The sequence below is a fragment of the Arachis hypogaea genome, chromosome 19, assembly GCF_003086295.3.
Source record: "Arachis hypogaea cultivar Tifrunner chromosome 19, arahy.Tifrunner.gnm2.J5K5, whole genome shotgun sequence".
In the NCBI taxonomy this organism is placed as follows: Eukaryota; Viridiplantae; Streptophyta; class Magnoliopsida; order Fabales; family Fabaceae; genus Arachis; species Arachis hypogaea.
Window position 1 is genome coordinate 25,069,794 of NC_092054.1, and position 24,872 is coordinate 25,094,665.

The 24,872-nt window shown below is 35.7% G+C and overlaps 2 protein-coding genes across 4 annotated transcripts; both read right to left on the minus strand.

Moving 5' to 3' along the window:
• Positions 1–356: 356 nt before the first annotated feature.
• On the minus strand, positions 357–2,708 carry LOC140182201 (uncharacterized). The gene is made up of 2 exons (XM_072228338.1): positions 945–2,708; positions 357–860 (listed from the first exon to the last, which is right to left on the minus strand). The coding sequence occupies exons 1-2, from the start codon at positions 2,706–2,708 to the stop codon at positions 357–359; spliced, it is 2,268 nt and encodes a 755-aa protein (XP_072084439.1).
• Positions 2,709–2,837: 129 nt separating this feature from the next.
• On the minus strand, positions 2,838–9,003 carry LOC112777182 (uncharacterized). Of its 3 annotated transcripts, XM_025821486.2 has the most exons (7): positions 8,730–9,003; positions 8,254–8,353; positions 5,559–5,654; positions 5,408–5,460; positions 4,384–4,432; positions 3,610–3,657; positions 2,838–3,005 (listed from the first exon to the last, which is right to left on the minus strand). In XM_025821486.2, the coding sequence occupies exons 1-7, from the start codon at positions 8,960–8,962 to the stop codon at positions 2,928–2,930; spliced, it is 657 nt and encodes a 218-aa protein (XP_025677271.1). In that variant the 5' UTR covers positions 8,963–9,003; the 3' UTR covers positions 2,838–2,927. The 3 variants fall into 3 exon arrangements, with proteins under 3 accessions (XP_025677271.1, XP_025677272.1, XP_025677270.1); XM_025821487.3 differs by lacking the exon at positions 3,610–3,657; XM_025821485.3 differs by lacking the exons at positions 2,838–3,005; positions 3,610–3,657 and adding an exon at positions 4,014–4,287.
• Between the last annotated feature and the right edge of the window lie 15,869 nt (positions 9,004–24,872).

The window sequence follows — 24,872 nt, forward strand, 5'->3', positions numbered from 1 at the left end:
ACTGCAAATATGTTTCTATTCTGGAGGTATTTTTGAAACATAATCTTGACCCACAGTTTCTCTTGATTCATCAAAATTTGCCAAACTAGCTTTCCTAATAAAGAAAAATTGACCAACCGCGACTCCCGCAAAGCAAGACCTCTAAACTTTTTCGGAGTCGTCAAAACTCTCCAAGATGCTAAATGAAGACCACGGTGATTATGACTACCACACCAAATAAAACTTCTAGTAAACTTATCAATGTTAGAGCACACACCTGATGAAAAAAGGCTTACTTGCATCCTATAAATAGGTATAGAAGATAAAACTGATTTAGCAAGGCAAATCCGACCAGCTTTATTAAGGAAGCGACCTTTCTAAGATGCTAGCCTATTAGTAAGCTTATCAACCACATCATTAAAATCAGCTTTAGTAACTCTGCCATGCTTAAGGGGGACACCAAGGTATTTTCCCAGAGAATTAGCAAATCGGATAGAAGAAATACCAGTGAAGAGATCCTTGCGTTGTCTAGAAACATTCATAGAACAGATAGCACGAGATTTGTCAAAATTCACCTTCATACCAGATGCTCTGCAAAAGGTGGCCATAGTGTCCAAAACATGAAGCACTTGAGATTTCTTCGCTTTGCAAAAAAGGATAAGGTCGTCTGCAAAAAGGAGATGGGAGATTACAGGACCTCCCCTAGACACAGTCACTGGTTTCCATCTACCAACCTCCACTTGCCTAGCAATGAGGCAACTCAACCTCTCCATACAAATAACAAATAAATAAGGAGACATCGGGTCTCCTTGCCTCAAACCCCTCTTTGGCTGAAAACCATCCAACCGGTTACCATTCCACATTAGAGAAAGGGAGGAAGACTTTACACATTTCATAATAAGAGAAACAATAGTACCTGGAAAGCCAAACATTAGGAGAGATTGCTCCAAAAACTCCCAGCTCACCCTGTCATAAGCCTTTTCTAGGTCAATTTTAAAAGCAAGAACACCTTTCTTTGATTTGGTTTTCTTCATAAAATGGAGAACTTCCTGGGCTACAATGATATTGTCTGGGGCACCCCTTCCAGGAATAAACCCTCCTTGCAGAGGACCAATGATATCTTGTAGAAAAGGTCGTAACCTCTCCACAACCACCTTAGTTATAATCTTGTAGATGACATTACAGAGGCTGATAGGACGAAACTCTTTCATGCGAGACGGGTTATCAACTTTAGGAATCAGTACCACCAAAGTGTCAAACAGAGCACTATCCAGATCAAACCCAGCGAAAACCTTCTTAACAAGTTCACATACCTCTGTACCAACCACTTCCCAATATTCCTTGAAGAAAAAAGCCTGAAAACCATCGGCACCTGGGGCCTTAAAAGAGTTCATGCCCATAACCACCTTCCTAACTTCTTCTTTAGAAACATTTCTTGTGAGACTTTCAATAGCCTCACGAGATAAAGAAGGTAATTCCTGATCCCCCATCACATCAAGTTCTACCTGTTTCACATTACAAAAAAGATCTCTATAAAATCCAATTGCACATTCTTCGAGTTCTTGCGGATCAGTACTCCATCTTCCATCCTCCAAAAACAACCCCTGAACCTTGTTACGCTTCCTCCGCATAATGGTTTGCATATGGAAGAACTTAGTATTTCTATCTCCAAATCTGACCCAGTGCTCTCGGGATTTTTGATACCAAAACAACTCCTCTTGCATAAGCAGATTACTATATTCAGCCTGTAACTCCCTTTCTTCCTGTATGAGGGATAAAGCATCAACTCTCTCCATTCGCTGTTGGATACTGGTCACACGCCTCTCCAATTCCCTCTTTCTTTTAAAAATATTTTCAAAGACATCTCGGTTAAAGGCCAAAGCATCATCTCTGACCTGAGAAAGGCAACGAATAGGATTGGGTCTACCCTTGTCCCAAGCACCCCTGACCACCGACAAAAAACTTGGGTGATAAGACCAAGCTACTTGAAAACGGAAAGGTTTTACCCCGACTCTTCTATCATTACCTTGACATCGTATCATAATGGGACAGTGGTCAGAATGCATCCTCACCAAATTCTCCACATAGCTTTCTGGAAAACGAAAACACCAAGCATCAGTAGCCACAGCCCTATCCAGCCTCTTCGAGATGAACCGATTACCCTGCATATGTCTGAACCAAGTGTACAAAGATCCATTGGCTCCAAAATCAATCAAACCACACTCATCTAGGAGAGCTCCAAACCGCTCTGCCCTTCGAGAGACAAAGTTCCCACCTTTAACCTCAGATGAAAGAAGGATCTCATTAAAATCCCCAATAGCTAATAAAGGACCTAAATAATTTCTAGAAAAATCTGTCAAAACGTTCCAAGCTTCTTCCCTTTTGCTAGGAACGGGACTTGCATAAATTGCTGCACAGACCCAAGAAAAACCGCCATTCGAAAACTCAACACACACCACTTGCGAACTCGCTGCCACGACATTGCAAGATACTCCGGACCATGCAGAGAGAACCCAAATACCTCTACTATGCCCCTGAGTTTCTTCAATATGAATAGGAGTATAACCTAATCTGTTCCAAAAGACAGCCATCTTTTGGAAAGCACAACGAGTCTCTAAAATGATAAAAACGTACGGATGAAAATTCTTTACCAATTGTTTCAGATGCACCCGAGCCAACTTATTTCCAGCTCCTCTCACATTCCAAGCTATAATGTTTGCACAATCCATATTAAAGTTTGAAATACCCTAAAGAACAACGCTGGTTTTGCGGATTTCACAACAGTATTTTGATATTATTACGTTTGAAGCCTTTATTTGGCATTAAGACCATAATTTCAATGAGTTAGCACAGCCATGGAAAAATGAAAACAATGTATGCACATTTATATATGCAAAATTTTAAGTTTAGTCCCGTTCTAAAAATCAGCTACAACAATAATAATAAAATCAGGTGTAGGTTTTTGCAAATCTAGCAAATTGTTCCAGACCACGTTCAAGCAAATTTGCAAGAAAAGGTTGTAGTGCCTGCAACATATTATCATGAAAATGTAAAGAAATCAGAAAGGGTTACCAAAACGGATTCAAAACTGCAAAAGGAGAGAATCTAAGAGGAGGAAAATAAACGATCCGGCAATTTAAATAACCAGATCAAACAACTCTTCCCACAATCCGTCACACATTCCGGTTGTCTAATCTTTGCACGGCTGTGTGGAGTGCATTCCCATCACAGTGCATGCAAAGTCCGGTTGTCTGATTGCATAGTCGTGTTATGAGTTGTCAATTTGGTTCTCAAACCCAGTCGTAGAAATAACATTTTTGAGGAGCAAGGGGCATTAAAGCAAAATGGAAAAATTTTGCACCCAAAGGATGTAATATAGGCAGTCCAACTTGATAATTATACCAGTGGCTGATTCTACAGCTTAAACCCATGACCTTGAAATCACACGGAGATAACTCAACCGTTACTCCAAGACTCCCCTTCATTTTTGAGAAGATGGGCAAAAAAAGATTATTAAACTATTTTTATGCACCATCACCTAATTTTCCTAGCATAATTGACTTTTATTAAGGCTTTTTTGTCAAATGAAGAAATTGAAACATTTCATTCTATTAATGCGTAATCACTCACCGAAGCCACCGGAGCTAAAAGTTGGGGGACTTCATACGAGACCGTAAGCTATAAAGGACAAACGGAGAGTAGTTAGCGCTTGACTAAACTGGAGAACAATTTAAATTTCTTAGCTCCTTGCTAGAAGTAAGAAACGTGGAAATCGTGTTGATAGGGCAAAAGAGAATATAAAGATATTTTGAGTAAATTATTGCATGCACATGGCACAATGTGGTGATATACTTTTATTCTTTTGACAAAACACTGCATGATGAGACCTAAAGTTGGCATTAGTGTACCAAGAATCCTTTTAATAATATATTTGATTTATGGCATCCGAAAATGAGGTTCTGCAAAAATACTCAGATATGGAATAATGGCAAAACTGAGTTGTTATAAAAAGATAAAAGAACAGACATAACGTCTTATGCAAGGGCCGAGAAATTTTAATGACATGAAATTATCCCAGTGTAACAGTAAGCACAAACTCATGATCTTTTTTCACATGTACAGAAAAAGAAAAATCACCCACTACACCTAAAAAACTCGATTTGTTTGATAAATCTTCCAAAATGTAGGTAACTTTTGATAGGGCACTATGATCCTTCTTTCATAGATAATTTCGGATTTTTGCTCTTTTATGGGTAATTTTGCAACGACGTGATCTTTTATGGACATTTTAGTACTTGAATCTATAACCTATAATTTATATACATGATTAGATAAATGTGCAAAATTCTGGAGTTCAAGTTAACAGTGGTAAAATATGCAGACTTATTTTGGAGAAGTCCTTACTTCAATTACACATGATGATGTGCCCTTTGGATAGAATCGAACAGCACCTCTGCCACATGAAAACCAAGCAGTTAAAAGTTGAATAGACACATGTAAAATTGGGTCTATGATAGCCACAACTCAATTTAATTTTGTTTCGGTGATACAAAAGTAAATTACACAACATGGTGCAACATATGTTCTAATTAGCAGGAATTCTTTAACAAGACAGAAAAATTGCATTCCACGTACATTGTGAGACATGTCTGGCGAAAGTGTTGGTCCAGGCAAATATGACCATGGCAATATTATTGGCTAATGTTCGAAAACGGTCTCGAGACACAAGTACAGAAAGACAGACATAAGTAGAGGTGTGTTTCATACTATTATCTATCTTTACATTTTGGTAGGACAGAGATTTTCTGTTTGAAACCAAAAAATTTATGTATCTGTACATGACTCAACTAAGTGACTAACAATCAAATTCATATGCTCATTGTCTTTATATTTATGTCAAAAACAATTTCCAAACACTACCCTTAGGGTGTGTTTACGAGTTTAGTCTATGAGGGTTTTCGAGGGGAGGAAAATGCTTTGGACGGTTAGAGCTTAGTTATTCGAATGGCAAGGATTTTGGACGTTTTTCGTAACCTTCCGAACCAGTCATTTTAGTCTATGACGTTCACTATGCATGACTCCTCTCCATTTTTAGAAGTATATGCTAAATTATTAAGCTCCCTTAATTTTAAAGTTATATGACACTGGCTCATAAAATTGGACGAGATTAGTTAGACATGACTGCGAGTGTTGATCTTAGGGAGACCTTTCCCTAAAAGTATAGGCATAAAATCTACATGATATAGAAAGTTCTTCTGATTAAGCATAAGCAAGTGTAACCTAATGGTGCAAATAATATTATGTTGACTTTTTAAGGAAAATTTTCCCGGAAGCATTGTGAAGCCAAACAGACGAATAGTTCAATATCATATAAAAGACAATCAATAACATATCACTAACTTCTCAGAATATGTCCTTTGTAAGTTACCTGTTTGGAAGACCTTCCAGCGATCGCCAATGGATTTTCTGATTTGGAATGGGCTGCAAGAAGGTAAAAGTAAACATAAATCAGAACTTTTGAGAAAAAAGTAAATGCCATATATTTGAAAGAAGCTAGGATATTAGACTAGAGATCTTTCCTGCATATTACGAGCAAGCCAAGAGAATTCAATGTCACGACCAAATGCCTTATAATTCAACGACCATCTTGACAGGTCAGGTTTGTCAGGCAATATCTGTTAAATGGATTAAACATTAAATTAAGAAATTAAAAGACGAAATATATCTTTTATGCTTGTTTGAAGAGAAATTTCAGGGCTTTAAAATTTGTTGGCAAAACTTGGATCCAAAGAAGCGATACATTAATGCTGATCCCAACTGTACCACCTGCTGTAACAACCAGGACGGGATCCATGGATTCCAAACAAACCAGTCGAATGCTCGCTTTAGCAAAGCAAAAACTATATCTTCTTTGTTAAATTTAGCAGGCGAAAAGGCATGAATCAAACAGTTCCTTATTAAGAAAAGATCAAACACCTCCAGAATATATTCAGATTTATTATGTTGCTAAGAAAGTATAAGGACATGCTATCTGAAAAGTGCACAGGCATAAGTGAACAGAGATATTTCCTAATCAGTCCCAATTCCAGCCTACCTAAAGTGAGAGGAAGTGCATGGATTAATGCCACAATTTATTAATACAAAAGCTCATGAGAAGAGCCAAAATGAAAAACACTAGTCTATTGGATAAGAGAGCTACATAGCTAAAGTAACTCAAGTTACATTTTTATACTTGACCCTCCTCATGAGGTATGGTATGCTACCTTACTCACTCAGACCTTGGTCTCTGCCCACTCATGATCCCTGTCCCCAACCACCACAAATACTGATCCCTCTTAGTATCACCACTGATCATCTCAATTCCTAACTACCAACAGTTGCCACTCCTATCCCTCTATAGCATCATCTGCCGCTACCTACTCTTAAGGTGATTTCAACTTCTTCCCTTCCCCGTAATAGTACTATGCAGTTCGTTGCCTCAACATTAGCTTGCATAACAATGGACTTCTTTTTGTTCAGATGTGGAAGTAATTCTCAGTTATGTAGGTGTGCCCCTTTGATTGTGTTTGTCCGACAAAGTTCTAAAATCTGACAACCAAATACAGGGGTAAATACCCTTTTCGGCCCCTGACTTTTTACCCATGAGACATAGTGCACCCTAATCATCCTTAAACCTCATCTAGGCCCTCATCCACTAACAAAAATAGATATGATGACCCTGCAACTGGATGACAACCGGTTGCCACTTGCCAGTCTGACGTGTCAGATTGAGGTTAAGGTGTCAAAATATCAGTGTCAGGTGTCAGTTCCTTTGGTTGGAGGGACTAAAAACCCCTTCTTTAACATCTTCCTCTTCTTCTTCATCTTCCTTCTCTTCCTCTTTTTCCGCTTCTTCAAAACCATTATCAATGGCTTTTCCCTCTTCTTCAGAGCCATCATCAATGGCTACCCACAAACCAGAAAAGAACCCCATCATCAATGGCTACCCACAAACCAGAAAAGAACCCCCTGAAAACCCGCACAAAACCACAAAACCCAAGTTCGTGCCTGCATCGAAAACGAATCCAAGTTCATGACTTTTCTTTCCCCACACCCTAACATTGTTTAGAATTTTGGAGCCTATGAGGATTCTGATTCTCTCTCCATCATCGCTGAGCTTTGCGAACAAGAAACCCTATTCAACCAAATTCCTGATCGACCTTTCTTAGAGATAGAAGCTGCTGCAAGCTTTGCGAACAAGAAACCCTAGCACACAAGGATGATTTGCAAGGATCCTTGAAGGAGAATTTCAGCAGAGCAATCTTCAAGTAAGTTTTTAACTTCTCTTTTTTTTTATTCATGATTATTAAGTTTTTGTAAACTTATATTTTTGTTCCTGGAGATTTACCTAATGGCGGTACTGAGCCTGGTGGTGTCCATGGCGGAGGAGAGATTTGGATGGGAGGCGACTCAGATTGGGCACGGCATCATGGCAGGGAGGAGGATGTGCACGTGGTTGCTGTCGGGGATGTTCATGGCAGTTTTGGCACTAATCCGATGGAAGGTGGTTTAGGGGGGTTGTGGTTTAGGGCGAGAAGGCGAAGAGGAGGAGGAAGAGAGAACTACAGTGGTAGTGGTGAAGGTGAAGCTCGACGATGATGGTGATGGTGATGGTGATGGAGATGTGAAGAGAATGGAGAAGAAGAAGAGGAAGAAAATAGAGAAGAGGAGGAGGATCAAGAAGAAGAAGAAGAAGAAGAAGAAGAAGAAGAAGAAGAAGAGGAAGATGTTAAAGAGGGGGTTTTTAGTCCCTCTAGCACTGATATTTTGACACCTCAGTCTCAATCTAACACGTCAAAATGGCAACCGGTTGTTAACCGGTTGCAGGGGTCGTCTTGTCTATATATGTTAGTGGATGAGGGTCTGGATGAGGTTTAAGGATGATTAGGGTGCGCTATGTCTCACGAGAAAAAGATCCGGGCTGGAAAGGGTATTTACCCAAATACAGGTAATGTAGTTTCCCTAGGATTAGCTATACAGTTGACTCGGCACATTTAACTAACGCTATTTATAGCCCTTTCCTTGCTACCTCCCTTTGCATCAGCTAGCTCTTGATTTATGGCAGCAGTTGTTATGACCTCATGAAGAGAACCAAACTTCTATAACATATTCAAATGGGACAGATCATGATACCATAAGGTAAAAGACTTAATTGTTTTAGGATAGGTCATGCTAAATTGTTAACTCTAGAGAATTGCTTCATACAATTAAGGGTAAGCAGGACAGCAAGCACACCTTAACAGAGGAAATAAAGGGCATCCAATTAGGAATGGCTTCGCGATCCGAATAACAAGCATAGGCGACCGAGACCGGCACATCGACCTCCGTCTTAACCCTGCAGTTAGCAACATTCTATTTTAACCGAAAGTGGGAAGCTGTGGATGGTTCAGCTAGAAGATTTCAATTCCATGCACAAGTGCTAAACGCACAGACGAATAGAATAACACAAAAAATGTACTGAATCACTAACAATGGAATCATCATCTAATTCTACAATGAACAAACTGCGAAAACCCCATAAAAGTGAGAAAACACCACCAATAGTGGGAAATTAGTAAACCATTCCGAATTGAATCATAGCAACTGTCAAAATTTTGACTAATTTTAAATTACTTTCTGGTTGAAAGAAATAATGAGAAAATATATACGAAAACGTTGTGAATAATTTGGAAAGAGAAAGTAGTGAGGGAAATAGAGAGAAAGAGAGTTACGTGCAGTCCTGCCACTCCATGACAGGGGAAAATCGCTTGAATCCATGGAAGGGAGTAGAGGAAGCTCGCTTGGAAGGAGCGTTGGTGAGCCTGAAGAATGAGTGGTTCAACGATTGAGGTGTAGAGGAGAAGGTTCTGGTTCTGGTTCTGAATCTTGTTCTGGTTGTTGTATTTGAAGATGAAAAGTGTGGTGTGGTTGAAATGGAACCTATGAGAGTCGCAGTTGAAGACATGGTCTTGCTGCTCTTACGCTGATGAGTATGCGACTCTCTTGTGTCATGTGATTTTTATTTATTTATTTATTGATAAATATTCACGAACTAATAAATTTTATTATTTTTAATTATTAATTTATATTTTTAAATATTAATAATTAACTAATAATAAAAATTTTTTTAAAGATTTTAATATTTTTTAAGATCAACTATTTTTAATATTTTTAATTAATTCATTTAATTAGTATAAATATTAAATTATTTTTAATAAATAAATTTTATTAATTTATATATATAAATTTTAAAAAATATAAATATAAATCGATTTGGATATACAAATTTTGATAAATAATAATAATATTTCTAACATAGTACTATTTTTATTTATTTATTTATTTATTATTATTTATTATTTATTATTTATTAGATTATCTATAAATCTGATGTGAATAAATAGTTATTTTTTATCATAAAAGATTGATTGGCAATACTAATTATCACTAATTTAAGTTAATTTTATAACCATGAAAGATTTGTCTTGTTTGACATTTTTAACCAAATTATTTTTTTATATAAAAAATTTTATAAATATATATAAATATATATATGATAAATAATAATATTTCTAATAATGACGTAGTACTATTCTTATTTATTTATTTATTAGTTATTATTTATTAGATCATCCATAAATTTGATGTGAATAAATAGTCATTTTTGATTATGAAAGATTGTGACGCTGACAATATTAATTATCATTAATTTAAATTAATTTTATAACTATGAAATATTTGCTCAGTTTGACATTTTTAACCAAAGGTCAATTTTTTAAATTTGTCGTTAGTTTGGCTTCTTACGTGGCAAGTACCCTTTCAGCTTAACTTTTCATCGTGGCATTATTTACTAACTTTACCATAATGACCTTATGTGCTTCTTCTTTATAAGTGTGTGAGTTCTTCGAAAACCTGAAACCCTAGTTATGAAAGGTTGAGAATGTAGTTATGAAAGTAGAATATGGATTTATTATGAGGGAGCCACTTGGATAAATATCTCAAAAACGTCTTTTTTTAAAGATGTTTTTTTAAAAATTAAAATTTAACATATATAATCAATTAAATTGTATTATTTTTATTAAAATTAGACTGGACAAATCAGTTTAGTAAAAAAATTAATAAATTAAATTTTAAACTGGTATAAATTAATATTTTTCATAAAAATTACTACGATATCCCTATTATAAAACACAACTAAAATATCTTTATCATATATATTAATTTTAAAAACTTTAAATTCTAACTCTATAACGATAGAGAAGAAAAGGGATAGAATTTAGAATTCTCAAAATTAATATATATAATAAAAGTATGTTAGTCATTTTATATAATAGGGGTATTGTAGTCATTTTTTTTATAAAAAATAATATTAATTTAGACGGATTCAAAATTTGATTCACTATTTTTCGATTAAATTAATTTGTCTGACCTAATTTTAACAAAAATAACATAATTTAAGTGATTATATGTGTTAAATTTTAATTATTAAAAAATATCTTTAAAAAATACGTTTTCTGTGTCTTTATGGGAGCATCCCCTTATTATGATAGCTATCATGTTTTTTCTTTTTCTTCTTCTTCTTCTTCTGCAATTATGACAAGACTGTGTTTATCATGCTTCTTCTTCTGTGTTTATTATGAAAGTAGTTATGAAGATAGGAAAAAGGGAGAAATTATAGAAATTAGGATATAGATTTTGTCAATTGTTATAGGACTTGTGTTGTGCTTCTTTTCAATCATGTTTCTAGCATTTACAATGTATAATTGAGGTTTGATTTGATCATGTTCTTTTCCTGGGTTGATGTTGAATTGAAATGAAAGGAGAATGTGGCGTTGAGCCAGTTCCTGGTTGTTCAAAATATTTTTTGACAAAAGTAACCTAAAAAGTATATATGTGTTGACATATCCAACTACGAAAAATTGAGAATTTGACAAAAGTAACCACTTAAAAATTCGAAATTTAACATAGTTAAGTTATATTTCAGATCACAAACGCTGATTTAACTTTGACATAACAATATATGAGTTGTGACAATTAACAGTTAATAAAAATTTGTGAGCCGAATGAATGAAAATTTGACAAAAATAACTTTTAGATATTCAAAATTCGACATAGCTGCTTATATTTCAAATCACAAACTCTAATCTAACTTTGACATAGCAATATATATGAATGGTGATAATTACTAAACAAAAATTTTTGAACCAAATCAATGTGGGACAAAGCCAAATATGTAATCATCTCCCATTAACATAGTAGACATATAAGTTCATACTAATTCATCATAGTTGTTTGATGAGAATTAAATAACAAAACAAACCATGGTCAATGTAACCCTAAACCAAAACACTATAACTAAGTTCCCAAAAAGATTGAAGTGCACATAGTCTATGTAACAGCCATATCTAAACACTACAACAAAAGTTCTTTAATCCAATCAATCTTAGGTCCTAACTAGGTGTGGAATTGCTACTACCACTAGAGAGTCTAGTTGTTGGTGCTCCACGTCTTGGAGTCGACATAAATTTCATGAATCTAGTAGATGTTCCAGCACTAGCACCATGCATGGTTTCTTGGCTAATAATAGGCCTACTTGAGGGGTTGCTTATTGAAGGAGGTCTCATGTTGTTGAACAGAGTTGGAGGAGGCCTCTTGGTATTCTTCCTTTTGGTTGGCCTCTTGCTATTGAAGGGCATATTCTACATTAAAAGTCTGATTGGTGGTGATCTTATAGGTGCCGGTTGAATTGGAGGTTAGTTGGCTTGAGGAGGAATAAGTGAAGCAGGGTTTGGACTTTGGTATCACCTGCTTAAAGAGAAAATAATTGCATTAACAATTAAAAACTACGAGAAAATAATTACATTAATAGTTATAACTATGGAATTATCAGAATCACCATAGATGGCGCTGCAAAGGTGCGATTGGTACTGCCAGTGCTGCATCTGCTGTCGGTGCTACATCTGGGGCTATTGCTGGTCCTACTTCTTCGGCTACAGCCATATCGTCTTTCTTTTTTTGACATGTTTTACTATTATGTTCGGCCTGAAGAAGCAAGAAACAAGTGAGGATACAAATATAACATGGTATAGAAATGACATTAATTGTAAACAATCATACAATAAGACAATATTTGCAAATTATTTGTCCATATTTTCGCTTGACTCTTTGAGGATCTAGTTGTGGCTCTGGTGCATCACTCCATTTGTTTCTCTTCTCTGTTGGTCTTTCGCTCGGCCTCTTGTATGTTAGAGGCAAAAGGTTTGCACAGCCATGCATTTCTCAAAACTCTTTCCTAGGAATATGTTGAACTAGGAACTCATATGTTTTGTTGTATGCTCCAACAGTGAGTCAATTGTTCGCGTATTTCTCGGGTATTTTATTCTGATATGCTAGAGCAGCACAAGCATGTCGACAGGGAAGACCATTTAATTGCCAAAATCTGCAGCTACAAGTTTTCTTGCCCAAGTCTACGCTGACCTTAATCGGCAAGCATTAAACCTCAAATATATTACCAGCTAAATCACCCGTTGGGAAAGGCCTCCAACGATTGCTATACCTCTTCTCGACTTCCAATCTACTCTACTGAACCGGAGTAATCCTGCCCATATACCCTACCAGTGCATTCTTGTTCCTGGCCAAGATGCGCATAATGTAACATCTAATCTCTTCTAGCATGGTGAAAATTGGCTTTTCCCTCATCTTTTTTATGCAATTGTTGAACACCTTGACATTATTGTTTGTGATGTTATTGCTCTTCGGCCACTGATGCGCGAATTAAGATTTCGCACAGCTTAACCAGCAAGTGCACCGGATCATCCAACAAATACCGCAGGTGAGTGAGGGTCGATCCCACAAGGATTATCGGACTGAGCAACAATGGCTATCCAGTTGGACTTAGTTAGGCGAATAGAAAAGGGGTTTTGATGGTTGAATAACGCATAAAACAATAAACAAGTGAATAAAGAAAGCAAATAAGGGTTTGGTGTGAAAACAGTTAAGGATTCGGAGATGTTTATCTTTCCGGATTAAAAGTTCTTACCAACTATTTTAACAATGCATGATTCATTTCATGGCAAACCGTAAATGTCTAAACCCTAATCTCTTAATGATTTAGCCTCCTTTAACATTCATTAACCGCCACTCTCGTGGTCACTTAATTCCGATTAGATGGTTAAGTTCAAAAACTAGTTTATGGCCACAAAAACCCTAATTACCCAAAGCTAACAGGATTATATGTCACATATCCCAATTAGTTCATGTAATTAGCAATTTAGGAGGAATTTATTTTCAAGCTGTAGTTCAAGCGAGATATCTCTCTGGAGAATCACAAGAACACAAGTAGAATAAGGGTCACACTCTCGTTCCACCCAAATTCATAAGATTAAAAACGAAAATAATCCTTAGAATTGAATTAAGACATTAATTAAAATAGAAGAATAATAGTTCTAATCCATAGAAATAAACAGAGCTCCTAACCTTAACTGAGAGGTTTAGTTGCTCATGACTTACAGAGAAACTAGGATTCTGAAAATGTGCGGAAGGGAGAAGATCCGAATACAGAAGATCTTTTCCCTTCTATACTAACCTAATTTGATACTGAAAGTAAATTAAAATAATAAATCCTAAAATTAAAAGGTATTGTTTTTAAACAAAAATTACAAAAAAATATAACTAATAAATGATAAATCCACTTGAGATGCCAAAGAGAGGGTAAATTCGGTCAGCTGCTGGTGTTAAATGCCATTTTGGGCATTTAACGCCCTAAAGGGAGCTGTGCGCCTCTGGTCCTGATCCCTTGCTGGTGCTAAACACCAGTTGGGCGTTTAACGCCCAGGGAGGGTGCTGCCAGCTTTTTCCTTTTCAGCTCCAAACTCTGCCAAATTGTTTCGAATTTCACCTGAAATCATAAAAATATTAAAACAACTCAAAGTAGCATCCAAAAGGGATTTTTTGCACTAAAATTAAGTAAAAATAAATAAAATCTAACTAAAAACAGCTAGAAAATACTAAGAAAAAGGGTATAAGATGCTCACGCATCACAACACCAGACTTAAACTGTTGCTTGTCTTCAAACGACCAAAATAATATAGGACCAAGAAGAGAAAATGTCTGAGACTTGAGTTATCGTTTAAGCTCAGGTCTAGTTACTGAATAGGGCTTGTGATACTCTAATTCTAAATAGTTTCGGCATCTCATTATCCTTTGAAACTTAGAAATATTAGTATCCTTCAGAACTAGAACTCAGATGATATTATAGATTCTCTTCTTTAGACTCTAATTGATTCTTGAGCACAACTCCTTTTTTTGATGCTTTGCACCTTGAGCCTAGCCGTGACTCTAAGTGTTTTGTTTTCAAGCTTAACTTGATACAAGAACACCACAAGCACTTAAGTGGGAAACTCTTTGAGTTCTAATTTTCTTTCTTTTTCTCCCAAACAGTGGTGCTCAGAACCTTAGGCATACTCTGTAACAGCAATGGATCACAATCTTAAGTGTTCAGTCTCAAGGGTTACTTGACACCTTCATGCTATAAGCATATGGTTAGGGAAAACACTCTTTTGAGCTTTAGATCAGTTTTGACCCTCCTAATCATTGATACTCAAAGTCTTTGACCTTTTTCTTTTGATTTTATTTTTATTAATTTTTTTCTGTTTGTTTTGCTTTAAGAATCAATTTTTTTCTTATTTTAGAGAATCAATAATACTTCTCTAAGTTCCTATTTCTCAAGAACCAATAATCTCAACTCCAATATCAAATGTGCACAGTTAATTCATACATTCAGGATAGAGATAGTGCCTCTACATCAAAGTAACTAGAAGACTTATAATATATATATATATATATATATATATATATATATATATATATATATAACTCAAAATCTCATACATTTTATTATTTCTTTTCTTTTAAAATTTTTAATTAAGCTCAGTGAGCAATACATGAGACATCTTTCAAAAGGTAAACATAAAGTATTAAAATAACAACTTAACCTGAAAGCAAGAAAATCCTACTAGTGATCATGTAGCTCAGAATAGAAAATAGAAAATAAATAAAATACTAGAGAATAGAAATAATATAAGGGAAAGGATAGTGAAACTCAACCACCTCAGTTATGGTGGCTGCTGCTCCATTTGGGGAGTCCCTTCTGGCGCTTTAACTCTTCCAATTCACACCCCTGCTTCTGTTGTTCTTCTGTCAGCTTATGCAGCATGGTGGATTGGCTTTTGTGCTCCTGTTTCAACTGATCCATAGTGGATATCAATTGTCTAATGGATACTGCCAGCTGAGTCCAATACTCGTGCAGAGGGAGATCTTGTCCTTGAGGCCATTCAGGCTGCTTCTTCTGAGGAAGGGGAACTGGCCTCTGAAGTGGTGCTTGCCCAAGTTTTCAAGTACATTCCATGCTCTTCTTAGTGATTGGATTATCCACTGCAATAAGCATATCTCTATCAATCTGGACATTGGCCGCCTCACATAAGCGGGAGATGAGGTGAGGGAAGGCTAATCTGGAGAGGGTGGAGGTCTTTGCTGCAATGCTGTATATCTCCAAAGGGATCACCTGATGAACTTCCACCTCATTGCCAAGCATAATACAGTGGATCATCACAGCTCGCCTCACAGTAACTTCAGATTGGTTACTAGTGGGGAGGATGGAACGTTGAATAAACTCCAGCCATCCTCTAGCAACTGGCTTCAGATCATTCCTCCTCAGCTGGTATGGCTGGCCCTTGGCATCCTTCCTCCACTGTGCTCCGGGTAAGCATATATCCTTGAGAACTTGATTAACCCTCTGATCAGCCATAACTCTCTTATTGTAGGAGTGAGGGTTATCTCTAGATGGAGGTAGCTGAAGTATCTCCCTCACTCTTCCCATTCCAAACTGTAGGATCTTCCCTTGGACCATGGTGCGCCAAGTCTTGAACTCAGGATGCTTATTTCTGTGCTTGTCACTCATCCATAGATTTGCATAGAACTCTCTGACCTTCAGAACTCCGACTTTAGTTACAGGGTTGGCCAGAACTTTCCAACCCCTGGTTCTAATCTGTTCCTAAATTTTAGAATACTCCGACTTCCTTCTGGTTTAATTGCATCTTGATGTCCCTGGCGATGGCTCGGGTTTCCTGTATAAAGCTTTGTTAGCTTTTTGCGAGTTCTGCAACAATGAATGCCAAGTCAAGGATACTCTGAGGTTGCTCTCTCAATCCATAGTTCTGGTGGTTCCTCCATCCATGGTTAAAGTTTTGAGAGTAAGGAACATCATTAGGACTTCTGGAGGAACTTTCCATGTAATTGACCTTTTCAAGTACATACTGATCATAGTTGTAAGTTTCACCTTGAGGGGAGCCATCATTCATATCATAAGGAACGCCGCTCTGAATTTTTGCCACTGAGCTCTGCATGCTATTCAATTGTTGGGTGAGAAGACTCATCTGTTGAACCATGAGTTTGTTTTGAGTAAGAATTGCATCTGCAGTATCCACTTTCAAAACTTATTTCCTCACTGAAGTCCTCTCAGATGAGTATAAGTACTGGTTATAAGCAATCATCTCAATGAGTTCATTGGCTTCCTCAGGTGTCTTCTTCATGTGTAAAGAGCCAGCCGCAAAATTATCCAAAGACATCCTGGCCATATCAGAGAGTCCTTCGTAGAAGATGTGTACCCTGATCCAATCTGAGAACATATCAGGAGGGAATTTCCTGAGCAGTAGCTTGTACCTCTCCCAAGCATCATAGAGGGACTCGCTCTCTCCCTGCCTAAAGGTTTGAACATCTGTCCTCAGCTTAGTCAAACTCTGCGGGGGAAAAACTTATTCAAAAACTTATTGGCCACTTTATTCCAGGTGTTCAAGCTCACCTTGGGTTGAGCATCAAGCCATTCCCTTGCTCAATCCCTCACAGCAAATAGGAAGAGCATTAGCTTATACACATCAGGGTCCACTCCATTGGTTTTTATAGTGTCACAGATCCTCAGGAAGTTAGATATGAACATGTTAGGATCTTCGTGTGGAGGTCCATGAACCTGGCAATTTTGTTGCACTAGGATGATCAGTTGTGGGTTGAGCTCGAAATCATCTACTCCAATAGGAGGTATACTGATACTCCTTCCATAGAAATCTAGAGTAGGCGCTGTGTAGGAGCCCAAGGTTCTTCTAAGTTGTGAATTTACATTCGGATCCATAGTGGACTCTCCCTGTTCCTGCACACACAAACAGAAAACAAAAAGAAATGGGGATCTCTACGTCAGAGTGCACAGAGTCCCCTGTGAGGTATCCTGTGTAACAGAATTAAAATAAAGTAGAACTGGAAATGAACCACAATTTTTGAAAATAAATAAGAGAAATTAAGCTACTAATTTGTAAAGTAAACAAACACTAACGCTAATGATTTTGAAAATTTTTAAAGGAGAAATCACTATGGGGACACCAAACTTAATTTCTGAAATTACTACAAACTAAACAAGAATCAATTCAAAAATTAAAGGTTCAATAAATAAATGAAATTAAGAGATATATAAAGGAACACCAAACTTAATATGACAAGTTAGAGAAAAATAACCAAAACTAAAAGTTGAAAACCAAAACAAAAAATAAGAACAAAACAAAGAAAAATACCTAATCTAAGCAACTAGACAACTAGTAGTTGTCAATCACAAACAATCCCCGACAACAACGCCAAAAACTTGGTGCGCAAATTAGAATTTCGCACAGCTTCACCGGTAAGTGCACCAGGTCATCCAAGTAATATCTCAGATGAGTGAGGGTCGATCGCACGAGAATTGTCTAACTGAGCAACAATGGCTATCCATTTGGACTTAGTTAGGTGAATAGAAAAGGGGTTTTGATGGTTGAATAATGCATAAAACAATAAACAAGTGAATAAAGAAAGCAAATAAGAGTTTGGTGTGAAAATAGTATGAGAAAACAGTTAAGGCTTTGGAGATGTTTATCTTTCCGGATTAAAAGTTCTTACCAACTATTTTAACAATGCATGATTCATTCCATGGTTCTGAAAAAGTGCGGAAGGGAGAAGATCCGAATACAGAAGATCTTTTCCCTTTTATACTAACCTAATTTGATACGGAAAGTAAATTAAAAAAATAAATCCTAAAACTAAAAGGTATTGTTTTTAAATAAAAATTACAAAAAGAAAATAAAATATAACTAATAAATGCTAAATCCACTTGAGATGCCAAAACGAGGGTAAATTCGGCCAGCTGCTGGTGTTAAACGCCATTTTGGGCATTTAACGCCCTAAGGGGAGCTATGCACCTCTAGTTCTGATCCCTTGTTGGCGCTAAACTCCCGAGCGCCCAGGGAGGGTGCTGCCAGCTTTTTTATTTTTAACTCCAAATTTCGCCAAATTGCTCCGAATTTCACCTGAAATCATAAAAACACTAAAACAACTCAAAGTAGCATTCAAAAAGAATTTTTGCACTAAAATTAAGTAAAACTAAATAAAATCTAACTAAAAACAACTAAAAATTCTAAGAAAAAGGGTACAAGATGCTCACGCATCAGTCACTCGCTAAAATGTGATTGACTCCATTGACAAGGTTCAATTTGCCTAAGATATTCACATGCGTGAGGGTTCATCCTCTTAACTCTGTCCATGGCAGCATTGAATTCCTGGGAGCCATGGTTTTTGCACAGTTGAACAATGCTCCTTTGAAGTCAAGACCATTCCATTTCTTAGCAAAATTCTTCCATATGTGCCTAGAACAAAATCTATGATGTGATCCTGGCATAACTTTCTGTAGAGTAGGAATAAGACCCTACAATACCCCGCACAACTCAAATATGTTACAACTATACATTATAATACCAACATACAATACAATCATATAAATATGTTACAGCTACACAACACCAAAAAATCATACAATCTTAAAAATTATATAAATATCTTATTGCTATTCATCACCAAGTTTCAGATCAAGCATATAACGCATATAAATATGTTACAATTTATCAAGTCTTGTCCATTTCAATAAGCTTACTTATTTACACTTTTCTTGAGGTTATCAAATTTCAGTTCTTTTTTTTTTCAAGTTAAGAAATTATCAGTTCTACCATTAGTGTACTCTCAATTGAATGGTTATTGATGGCATATCCTTATTGGATTAAATGTTGTCCCAGAAAATTATGTGTAAATATTAGAAAATATTTTTTATTTTCAATTAATCGTGTTAATGGTTAAATGATGGCATAAGAGTCAATTACACCGTGCATGCATACATGATTATTAGAGAATGTGTGATGCTAAACAGGTAATAAGGTTTATAATTATGTGTAATTTTCTAATAAATAAAAAGCACTTTATGATAATCACGTTAATGTCAAAGAGGCTAATCACAGTTACGAAATGCAACACCTTTAGGAGCTAGAAAATTATTAATTCATTCTAAATTTATTGAAATGGGATAATCACTCTCAACAGCTAATAAATGCACATGTTACTTTTTGTTGATCACTCATGAAACTAAATCCATGTGACGTACCATCACCAAGATCCTCTTGTAACAGCTGAATAAACCATTTCCAGCTGTCTTTTGTTTCTGTAGTAACAATTGCATATGCTATCAGGTAGATGTGGTTATTAGCATCTTGCCCGATTGCCGTCAACTGCTGCCCCCCGTAATACCTTTTAAGAAATATCCCATCCAAGCAGATAAATGGTCGACATCTACCCAAGAAAGCCTTCTTGCAAGCATGAAGACAAATATATATTCTCTTAAAAAGGTTGTCTGAATCAGGCATCGACGTTGTCTCAATAATGACAGTTGAACCAGGATTACACTTTAAAATCTCATCTCCGTAGTCTCGAAGTAATGAATATTGTGCCTTCTCCGAGCCCTCAATTATCTCCCTGGCTTTGACTATACACTGGTAGATCTTTCTCTCATTTACATTTATATCATACTCTTCTATGAAGAATTGATCAGCCTCTTTCACTGTCAATGATGGATGAGTTCTCATCTTCTCCTCTAATTCATCCACTACTCACTTTCTATCAGCTGATTTGCACTTGTTGTCTCTTGCACAAGTGTGTTTATCAACAAAGGTCTTCACTTGATAGCTTAAGAGATGAGTTCTTCGTGCATAATAAATCTGCCATGGGCAATTCTCGTCATAACATATGGCTTTTGATCGCTTTGGATCAACTCGGGGGAAGAAAATGTTCCGTCCAATAGTGATATTGTACTTTTTTACTGCTTTCTTGAATAATGCCATGCTTTCAAACTCCATCCTGACAGCCAAATGCACTTGTTGAACTGGAGGATCTGTATTTCCTTGTGGGTATGTTGCTGGTTGTGCATCTTTTTCATCACTGCATATGCTGTCGCAACATTCAGATTCATAGTAGTGATTAGGGGTGGCAAACGAGCCTAAACCCGCCGGGCAGGCCCGCGTAACCTGCCAAAAAAGGTGGACTGGGCTGAAAAATTGGGACCGCCAAATAGCAAAAGCCTGCTTAACCCGCACCGCTTAAATCGCGGACTTTGGCGGGGCGGGGCGGGCTTCCCCGCCGGGCTTAGTATTTTTTTGGCAAGGGGTATTTTTACAATTTTTTTTGCCAAAATCCAACTTCCCCCAACCCAACTTACAAGAGAATGAAGATGAAAATTGAGTGTTTTGGATTATGTTTATTTTGTTTTAGAGACAATATTTATAATTATGTTTTGGATTATGTTTATTTTACTTTGGGAACAATATTTATAATTATATTTTGGATGAAAACTTAGTTTATAATTGTGTTTATTAGATATTTATAATTACAAAGACTTTACTGTTTGTGAATATAAAAATTATAATTTGTTTATACTTTTAAAAATTATAATAGTTAAAAGTAAAAAATAAAAGAGATTTTTTATGCCTTTATATATATTATTTAATAATTAAAAGTAAAAAAAAGAGGATATTTGGCGGGCTGGGATGGGACCGCCTCACTATGCGAGGTGGGGCCGGCCAGCCCGCCAAAGGGCGGGCTTCCCCGCTTGCCACCCCTAGTAGTGATATCCAAGATCATCTGATGAATATTCTTCTTCATCAATAGGCAAGAAAATGCATGGAGCTTTTGTTGGATTCGGATTTTGAATGAATATTTGACTTGTAGGAGTAAGCCTTCTAACATTTCTGCTTTTCTCTTGCTCTTACCCACTTCTTCAGTTGGAGTACTCTTTGTTCCATCCTAAGATTGGGGCTTGAGGAACTGAGGCTAAACCTGAGACGGACCCTGCTTGGTGTTGCTGTTCAACTATTGGTTCAGGCACATATTGTGTGAGTAGCTCATTCGTCCCATTGAATGTATTTGTTTCTTGCTGAGTTTTCGGGTCAGGAGTTTTGCTTGAGCTTGGTTCACTGCTGGGAGGTATATGGAGCGAGGAAGTTTTGCCTTCTAGTGGGGATGATATTTGGGTGTGTGCTGCAGTGGATTCTTCAGAGTTTGGGTTAGGGTGAGAGAATGACCTAATGGACTGGGAGTGATTTTCAGTGGACTAGGAGTGAGATTTAATTGGTTAGGATTGAAGTTTAATAGGCTGGGAGTGAGATTTAGTGGGATGGGAGTGAGACTCAGTGTGCTGGGAGTGAGATTTAATGGGCTGTGAGAGTGAGATATAGTGGGTTTGAAGTGAGATTTTTTGTTCACTGTAACTTGGGCCACATTCTTAACTTGTCCGCTCTCCTCAGTTTTTCTTTCCACTTTGCTATTCATCTCCTCTGCAATGGTATTCCTAACCTCCACAACAACAACATCATCTTCACTTAAATGCACTTCATCATCTTCGGCTAGTACAAGAAGACTAATTGGATGCTCAGTAAATACATCCATTCGCCTATTATGATTTATAGCAGCTTCATACATCTCAACTATATCAATGTCAGTCTTCAGTAACTTCAACCCATTTTTAAGCTCCTAACCGGGTCTCAGCCAATAACACTCATTCACAAGAGTATATCCAATATTCCTTAGGAGACCCTTGATGAAAAAGTTGTTTAATGTGTCAACATTAACCCTTCTAACTTCGTTAATATCACCTCCAACATATTCCACATTTTCATCACTTTATCTTACAAACCTTCCACCGTAGTGTATGAATAGAGTTATATGAGTTGTTGCTGCCATCTACCTAAATATGACACAATATTAAAACTCATACTAGAATTAACATGACTAATTGCTAAAAAACTTAAACCAAATATTCAATTAAAAGAAAATAAAATAAAATAATTAACATGCAAATTTATACCAAGAAAAGAACTTCAACAAACATAATCGCTATCATAATAAAGATTATTAGGAATAAGACATTTCAAGTTAATACTCCTATAATATGAAAAGTATGTGCATTTAAAACGAACAAAGAAAAAATAAGAAGCTGAAGTGGGAAGTATTATGTTGCTAAGCATTGGCATTAAAGCCAATGCAATCAGTCATCATGGTTTATATCTAGTTGTTAAAATAATTAATCTTATATGCTAAATGTATATAATATCTAGTAAAATATAAATTTGTTAAAATTTCTTGGGTTACTAATGGAACTATCTTATATATCTAAGATATTCATAATCGCAAGCACATAAATAAAAGATATGGTTTTAGAAGAAGCTGCAATATTGAAATGAGACAACCGAAAGCAAGGATGATGAATGGAGAGTGGTGAGTGTGGACCAATGATGTCTTGGCTGCATCAAACAGCATGAGAAATTGAAATTGAAGAAATTTCTACTCTAAAAATTAAGTTACTATTCCTATAGTATATATAATCCTCACAGTGCATAAATCATAACCATGCTTGAAAATTGTTTCAAGTGAATACAATATAAACTATATATACAAATAATTCAGTTCCATTCAATACTTCAATTATATTCGTAGCTATGCCAACCCATAAAACTACCCTACCCTCAGGTTTTGCTGGCCACCATTACGTATAGAGGAAAGTAAAATGTAGTGAGTCTTCTTAAACTAACAGCAATCAATCAAGAACATTCAAGTTAGGAATTAACAACAAATAAATATTACTAAATTAACAATGAATAAAGTATTAAAATTAAGAACTTAATCAGTAATCACCAACAATCAATAACCTAATTAGTGAAATCTTTATAACATTTTCAAAGAAAATCATTAGTAAATTGTGAATTCTATAATGGTAGCATTTGCCCTAACTTAAAAAACAAAAACAACAATAAAAAAAAGAAAGAGTAGAAGCAGGCACCAACCGAAACACAGGCAACGAGGGTAACGATAGGAAGGTGATGACAAGTATTTTGAGGGCACGTTAACGCGAAAACGACGATTGAGACGGGAACGTACAAGCTCTGAATGCACGAAATAGAGGATCTCTACGACGGCGACACTCACAAGTGATAAACGCCAGTGAAGAGCGACGACGTCCGTTAGATTAGAGGAGAATCGACATCATCATTGATGAAGAACCTTTACTCTGCGCGCGAAACCCTTGGTGTTTCAATTTGATACCAAGAGACTCTGATGAGTGATTAGTTTAGTAAAGTAGTATTTTATTATTAAATTAAAATAAAATAATGACATATTGAATAATAAACAGCCACGTAAAAAACTAAACTAACAGTAAATTTAAAAAATTGATGTTTGATTAAAAATGTCAAACGTGACAAATCTTTTATGGTTAAAAAGTTAATTTAAATTAGTTACAATCTATATTATTAGCGCCTCAATCTTTTATGAATAATTTTTTATTATCAGAAATAATTATTTACACATTTGATGTCGATGGTCTGCAGCTCTGGTAGTCCCTCGTGCTGGTAATCTTGAGATTACGGCGACGTCATCATGGTCCAATTGACCAATAATCTAAAGATAATAAGATTCCAAAAAAAAAAACATTTCTTGAAGAACTTGAAATCTCAAATTAAGTTCACTTTCAAATGTGCAATCAATCGGTTAAAAAGTTTTAATATAGTTGGTTGAAGTTCCAAAAATAAGAATTATGAAAAATTTACATGGAGAAAAATAGAAATTGTTGAAGGCGTTTTCTAAGTTAATAATTTTTGGAATATAGGTTTTTTTTATTTTTGGCATGGTAGAATTTGTCTTTAACAAAATTTTAGGTCATCTATATTTACATAAATAACGAAATTACATTATTTTTGTATAACATACCTCATTAATTATCATATTGAAATTAAAAAGTGCATAATCAATTATGTTATATAAATAAAAGAAAATAATCATGTCTAAAAATATATTTGATATTTATCAAATGTTTTAACTCTGTTATTGTAAAAAATTAATTATTTTATTGTAAAAAATTTAATAATAAATAATACTATATTTAAAATATCCAATAATAATAGATTTGCTAGGCGTATTCTATTTGCTCTAGTTTTTTTTTTTTTTTTATCATAAATGTGCTATCATGAGATTGATGTACCAAAATAAAATAAATGACTATATTGTAATTTCAGCTTTGCATTCTTTACTTTCATAGTTTCATATTATAAAGTTCAAAATGTAAGTTTATATATAATAATTCCATAAAAAGTAAAATATATACTTCCTAATAAATCACATACTTGAATAATATAAAATTAAAATCTAATACAAATTACTGAACCAAAAACTACACTTCTATTTAAGCAACCAATGGTTTCGTAATATAAATTTGGTTAAGGCCAGGACATCGTCGAATATAATTTAGTAACCGACAACAGTGTTGAAGAAATGTTGCTTTTTATAATTATTATTTTCTTAAAATTGTAGTGTGTGTCCTTTGACGTGTCACTAACCAGAGCCACAAATCATAATCTTGTAAAGTCTGTATGTCCTAATTTATTTATTTTTATTTTTGAACATGTATGTCCTAAACTTTTATCGTTACATCCAAA